Source organism: Silene latifolia, chromosome 9 (assembly GCF_048544455.1).
Source record: "Silene latifolia isolate original U9 population chromosome 9, ASM4854445v1, whole genome shotgun sequence".
Taxonomy (NCBI): Eukaryota; Viridiplantae; Streptophyta; class Magnoliopsida; order Caryophyllales; family Caryophyllaceae; genus Silene; species Silene latifolia.
The window spans coordinates 37,049,501-37,056,424 of record NC_133534.1 but is presented as its reverse complement, the minus strand read 5'-3'; the positions used below and the strand labels follow the sequence as shown (position 1 = coordinate 37,056,424).

The following is a 6,924-nucleotide window of genomic DNA, read 5'->3' as shown; positions in this document are numbered from 1 at the left end:
GTATCTCCTAAATCCTAATATTAACTTCGTGACGAAAAAATAATTTATTACTCCCTCCGTCCCGGTGAATTGTTATCTATTTCCATTTTATGGTGTATCATTCATTTGTTATCTATTTCCTTTTTGGGAAAGTAATGAGCAAGTGGCTAGTGTAAGCAAGTGGACAATAATTCCTTTATTTTATTGGTTTGTTTCACATGCATTGGTCTTCGTGTAAAAAGCATTAGAGAACAATTCACTAAGACGGAGGGAGTAAAATATTTTGAGATAGTTAAAATATTTTCATAAAAAAACACAATTCGTGGAACTATTCAATTCTTTTGATTAATTTTAATATTAATTATTTTTTATAAAAATTCGCGAGATATAAATATAAAATATATAACTAATACAGTAAAAATTAAAATGCCTATATTTACCGCGCATTTCCCTGGATCTACACTAGTGTAACAAGCAACACATTTAAACCGACCCAAATTAAATTAGACCCAATGACAATCCTAACCCAACCATAGATATTTGTTGGCAAACTCTCCTTCGCAGTTGCTGAATTCTGAATGCTCTCAATCTATCAGACTCCATTTCCGTAAGCAGTAAGCTCTACTCATCTTCATTTTTCAATTTACTTTCTTTTTTTAATTTCCTGCAAAAATGTGGGATGATTTGCCTACCGAAATCAGTAATAACATATTACACAGATTGCCTGTTAAAACCCTAATTAAATGCACTATTTTGTCCAAATCATTCCTCTCTTTAATTACTAGTCATGATTTTATCTCCACCCAGATTGCACAACACACCAATTCCCATTTGTTACTTCGTTATTTTACCAACGACCAACAAGAATTGTTTCATTTTGAACCTGATGATGAAACTTTTTCCGGTTTCCAAACTCAAGGATTGGTTAATCCTTTCCCTTATATTCCTGGTATTTGGTGTACTGTTGCCGGTTGCGTAAACGGTGTTATATGCTTGGTTGATGATTGTGGCCATGAGGGTACTCTTACTATACTTTGGAACCCCTCTATTAGGAAGTTTGTTGAGGTTCCGGAGCCTATTATGGTGTATGAAACATATGGCGGGTATGAGTCTGCTTCTGGCTTTGGATTTGATTCTATTTCGGATGATTATAAGGTGGTTCGAGTCGTTCGACTCTTAGACCTGGGTCCTAAATTTGGGGGCACACAAGTTGAGGTTTTTAGTCTGAAATCTGGGTGTTGGAGGATTATCGGTGTTGGTCCTAGCTACTCAATTAAAAGGAGGAGCAGTGAGTATATTCCGTGCTTCCTTAATGGCTCCGTTTATTGGGTTGGTTCGCGTTTTGTGTGTCCAAATAATGAAAATGTCATCGTCAAATTTGATATGTCTACAGAGACTTTTGAGATCATACAACTGCCGGGAGTTGTAAAAGTGAGTGAATCAAAATATACTCCGATCTTGGACTTCTATGTGCAAGAGTGTAAGGGAAAATTGGCTTTGGTCAACCGGAATTACAAGGATGAGATTAAGAGTTGTAGCGTATGGGTGATGAAAGAATATGGGATTGTTGAGTCTTGGACCAAGATTTTTGATTTCAATATTGATAACTTAAGTCCATGTGGCATGCCAAGGGCTTTCGGTTTTAGGAAAAATGGGGAAGTTATCATGGTGAAGGGTGTTCGTCGTATGTATACAGAAGGGGAGGATAATGTCCTTGTTTCAATTGATCAAGTAACTCACTCTGAGACAACATTCAGAAAGATTAGTGCAGATCGTACCTCATTTTACTTGTCTACTTATGAAGAGAGCATGGTATTGTTTAAGGAGGGTAAAGGAATTGAACAACAAACCAGTCAGTTAAAGTCTGTTCCACCTAAGAAAAGACGGTTTGATGGTGAAAAGAAATCCCGGAGGAAGAGGAAGAATTAGAGGAATGACATTGTATACCTAGGTTGAGTTTTCAGTCAGCCTGCTCATACTGATAGCTTTAGGCGTGCTAAGTTACTTAAATCGTTTAGTGGTGTTAGGTTCAGTTCTGAGAAGGTCGTCCTCGTGCTGATCAGCTTTTGGCATGCTAACTTTCTCGAGAAATAATTTTCAGGGTCCTTTGTCTGATGTTTAATCCTTTTGAAGACTTGAATGTAATCAAACTATCAAACTTGGTTGATGCTTTTACTCTATGTTTGTGTTTAATTTGGATATTAGTGGCAGCGCAACTATTTGCTAACGACTTCTATTTGAGCATCTGTTTAAGTTTAATGTCGTAGTTGTTTCTATTTACTATCATTAAAACCCAGGGTTGTGTTCAAGGTGGCGGCTTAGTCTTAACACTTTAACAAATACTGCTCCGATTATTCAGGAGTGTAGAACCCCCACAGTAATGTGTTAGTCGGCCTGGTACTAGAATGTAAAGAGTAGTTCTCTTTTATCGTAGCTGAGAATTGTTATCGCTCCTTAATGTAGATGTATATTCTTGATTGATACATGGACAGAATTATTCAGATGCTATTACACATGCTAATTCTCCATGACACATCCGCCTCTGAACTTGAGCCACGGTTTTCAATGCAAAACTAGTTTAGTTTTCCGTGAAAATCACGGGACTTCTCTAACTCTTTTTTTAATGGTTATTAAATCATGTTTTTATTATTCTTATTTGATTGATATAGCGGAGTTATATCGTTTTTTTTTTCTCGACATCGAAATAGTACTTTTCTTAGTTTACAACTTTATTAAAAGGGTTTTTTTGTCAGAACTACCTTTTATAGTTTTATTTATGGTCATTTGTGAACAACTACCTTTCATTTTATTTTTGGCTTTCAACTATATTTCATTTCTTCATTTTGCGAAAGACTACCAAATCCACTTCCGGCGAAAAAAGTCAACTTTCCGACGTTGACTTACCATTTCATGTTGAATCTTACTCTTTACTTCATAACCCTAATAATCGATGATAAAGATTTGATTAAACCCAACATTAATCACCTCAATTTGTCTATCTCTTACCCGAATCAAAATCATAATCGCCGAAACAAAAGCATCATTGATATTAATCTTAACATGGTAAGTAATTCTTCAGCAATAAATAATGATCTATTATGGCTTTGTTCGCAAAATTAACTCCTAGTGTTAACTATTCGAAAATAATCATGGATTCACTCTTAGGATCACTTGTGTGCTACTATCTCATTAGTTTTCGTATACCCACCATCTTACCATGACGAGAGAAAGGAGGTACTTTAATATGACTTAAATGGATAATAGGTTGATGAATCATGAGTAGTCTATAAGGTTGTTGAAATGTAAGGGTGAAGGTGAAAATGGTAGTAAAGGTGACGACGGAGATGAAGATGGAGATTGAGATGGTTAATGCGTTGGTATTGCTTTGAACAAATTTTGATAAGAGGTTGGGCATGAAGAAGAGCTTTTTCAAATTTTGTTGGATGAACAAAGAGAGAAATATGGGTTATATGTGTGAAGAAGGGAGAAAAGAGCAAGTCAACGCCGGAAAGTTGACTTTTTTTTCGCCGAGAGTGAATTTGTGGTAGTCTTTCGCAAAATGAAGAAATGAAAGGTAGTTGAAAGCCAAAAAATAAAATAAAAGAAGATAGTTATTCACAAATGACCCTAAATAAAAGGTAGTTTCTGACCAAAAAAAACCCTTATTAAAATGATAATATTATTAAAGTAGTAAGTAGTATTACCATAGTTGTAAGTTTGGAAATAATTAATGATATTTAATCACTAAAAATATTTTTCACTCATTTTTCTTAACCGAGACATTCTCACATTAAAAATTCGAAATTAAAAGACATGCTACCCTTTTAAACAATTTCGTTAATAATATAAGAGAATGCTATACTTAAAAATTACACCGCTTTGGTCGATACATTTGTAATCTATTGTACTTTAATACAATTCACTACAGATTATCAATTATGAATACATTAAAATTACAAAAACATTCTATCAATAATAAAATGTGAGACTAAAAACTAAGATTATAATTTGGTTTAGATACTAAAGTTTGTTCAGCAAAGCTTAACCTCCCTCCACCATAAAAGACAGTCATATTCGATGATGGACGATATCAAATGACTTCATCAACATTCAATAACGCCAAGAACGAACTATACAATACATATCATTGTCATATTCTTCTATTTTTCCTCTTATCTCTTCAATCAAATTATTTTTTTTGCTTAGAACATGTTGAGTTCTTTTCAATTGATCTCTTTTTATACCTAAAATTTGTTCTTTTCAATTGATTATCGTCATATCGATATTTTGGGTAACTCTAACATAGATATTCAAAAATCATTAGCCAAGTGTAAAACTGAAGAAGAGAACGAAGAAGGAAACAACTATTCACTATAGGTAGTTATCGCTGCTAATATCTGGACTGATCTATAGTATATGGGATAGCAGGAACAAGAGCAGACAGAGTAGAGCTGTTTGTGCCTCATCCAACGAGGCTGATAGAAGGGATAAAAAATGTTTTGAAAATGAGGTTGCAAAAGATGGAAATCAGTAAGGGGCAACTTAAATGTAGACGCTGGTTACAGCAAACTGGTCTGATTGTAAGGTAGTAGTGAATGATGTATGTAATGTATGGTGATGTAAAACTCTCTTGATTATTAATGTTCTCAATTTTCAGCACGCTCTCTGAAGCATAAATAGAATGACTACATTTAGGGTCGCACCTTGACAATAAACAGCAATAAGTTTGATAATAAACAGCAATAATTAGGAAGTCGATTTTAAAAAGACTTAACTAGAAGTCAATCGCAGACAGTTAGGCTGACATTCCCAGTAATATCTTAAAAATAGAGTAAAAGCATAGGTTTGATAGTTTGATTACATTCAAATTTTCGAAAAAATTAAACACCTGATGGCGATTAGGACCCAGAACACCATAGTAAACGATTTCAAGAAAGTTACCTCGCCAAATGGTGATCAGAGAGGGAGGACCTACGCACAAGTAAAATAAATGACGATCTGCGTTTATCACTCTTACTGTTGTCCCACTTTGCGTAACTGGATCAATTGAAACAACCCCACTCTCCTCTCGGGAATCACCATCAAGACCACTCTTCACCATGATAACTTCACCATTTTTTCTAAAACTAAACGCCAATGGCCTGCCATGTCGCCCATGTGGACGTAACTTAGCAATATCAAAATCAAAAATCTTCGTCCAAGATTTAACAACCCCATCTTCTTTCAGAATCCATGCGCTACAAGTCTTGTTTGCAATTTTGTAGTTACTCTTAATCAAAGTCAATACTCCTTTAATCTCCTGAAGATACAAATTCCGAGTAAATCTCAACTCGCTCAATTTTAAGACTCCTGACAGTTGTATGGTCTCAAAACTCTCGCTAGACATATCAAATTTGAGGAGCACAGTTTCACAATTTGGAAACGCATAAGGCGTGCCAAGCCAATAAACAGAGCCATTAATGAAACGAGGGGTATACCCGCTGTCGTAATGTTTAATTGAGTAGCAAGGACAACCACCAATAACCCTCCAGCACCCAGATTTCAAACTATAGACCTCAACTTGCGCTTCCGAGCTCGCCTTCTGACCATTATCCAGTTCTACTACTCGAACCACCTTGTAATCATCCGAAACAGGATCAAACCCGAACCCACAAACAGACTGATAGGGACCACAAATATCAAATACTAATATAGGCCGTGGAAGGTGAACAAACTTCCTTATAGAGGGATTCCAAAGTATAATAAGAGTACCCTCTATTTGAAAGTCATTAACCAAGCAAAGAACACCGTTTATGCAACCCGCGACAGTAAAGCACATTTCAGGATAATTAAGGAAAGGGACAACCAATCCTTGAGTTTGGAAACCGGAAAAAGTGTCATCATCAGGGTCAAAATGGTACAATTCTTGTTTATCGTGGGTAAAATAACGAAGTAACAAGTGGGAATTGTTGTGTTGTGTGATGTGATCGGAGATAAAAGGGTGACTAGTAATTAAAGAGAGGAATGATTTGGACAAAATAGTGCATTTAATTAGGGTTTTAACAGGTAATCTGTGTAAGATGTTAGTACTGATTTCAGTGGGTAAATTATCCCACATATTTTTGCAGAAAATTAAAGAGAGTAAATTGAAGATTGAAGAAGATGAGAGCTTACTTCTTGGGAGGCAAATTCAGAGCAAGCGCGACTGTGCGAAATATGTTGGATTTTGTGGTTTTGATTCCTAGAATATTTTTCGAGCCGGGTTTGGTCAATTCAAGCCGGTTTAAATATTGGGTTGATTGAATTGAGGGCTGATTTATATCGACGACATTTTAGTAAATATCGATGACGTTTTTCATAAAAAAGACGATGACTGCCCTTTTGACTTTCTCTTTCTAAAAAAATTTTAACCAAAAGATTAGGATCAACCATACTGCTTGTAAGTGGGTGTGAAAAAAGCCAATTACCAGACCAAAACTTAATGTTGCTACCATTACGGTGGCATCACCTACCTGCCATCTTAGTCCTTTTCTAAAGAGATTTCGAAGACTCATAAGCTTACGCCATTGCCAAGAGGATACTGAGTTTGGCTTATGGTTAAAAAGTGAACAATTTCTCAAGTATTTTTTAGTTATTACTTTGACCCATGTATTTTCCTTATACATAAGAATTTTCCATAAGAGTTTCATTTGGAGAGCTTTGTTAGCTGCTTCAGACGTTTTTATTCCTAGTCCACCCAAAGATTTCGGTAAACAAACTTTTTGCCAACCAATCAAATTAGGGGATCGTTGATAGTAATGTATTGTGTCGGTCTAAGGGGGTGATTTTATCACTCTCGTGTCTTTTAATATGGGTCTTTTGGTTCACTTTCCCTAACATTTGACAATTGGTTATGTGGTGGTAACTTGTGCACTTTAACTCGGTTGGGCACTCAATCCTTAATGCATGAACCCGAGCGGCAATAGA

The 6,924-nt window shown here is 35.6% G+C and overlaps 2 protein-coding genes across 2 annotated transcripts; one reads left to right on the top strand and one right to left on the bottom strand.

The window, feature by feature from the left end:
- Positions 1-651: 651 nt before the first annotated feature.
- On the top strand, positions 652-1,908 carry LOC141600876 (F-box protein At4g22390-like). The gene has a single exon (XM_074421135.1). It carries the CDS (start codon positions 652-654, stop codon positions 1,906-1,908), a length of 1,257 nt encoding a protein of 418 aa, XP_074277236.1.
- Positions 1,909-4,619: 2,711 nt separating this feature from the next.
- On the bottom strand, positions 4,620-6,210 carry LOC141602599 (putative F-box protein At3g10790). Its single transcript, XM_074422799.1, has one exon. It carries the CDS (start codon positions 6,074-6,076, stop codon positions 4,775-4,777), a length of 1,302 nt encoding a protein of 433 aa, XP_074278900.1. The 5' UTR covers positions 6,077-6,210; the 3' UTR covers positions 4,620-4,774.
- Between the last annotated feature and the right edge of the window lie 714 nt (positions 6,211-6,924).

Excerpts from the sequence above, each read along its gene's own strand:
- LOC141600876 (XM_074421135.1), top strand. The coding sequence starts at position 652 with ATGTGGGATGATTTGCCTACCGAAATCAGTAATAACATATTACACAGA.
- LOC141602599 (XM_074422799.1), bottom strand. The coding sequence starts at position 6,076 with ATGTGGGATAATTTACCCACTGAAATCAGTACTAACATCTTACACAGA.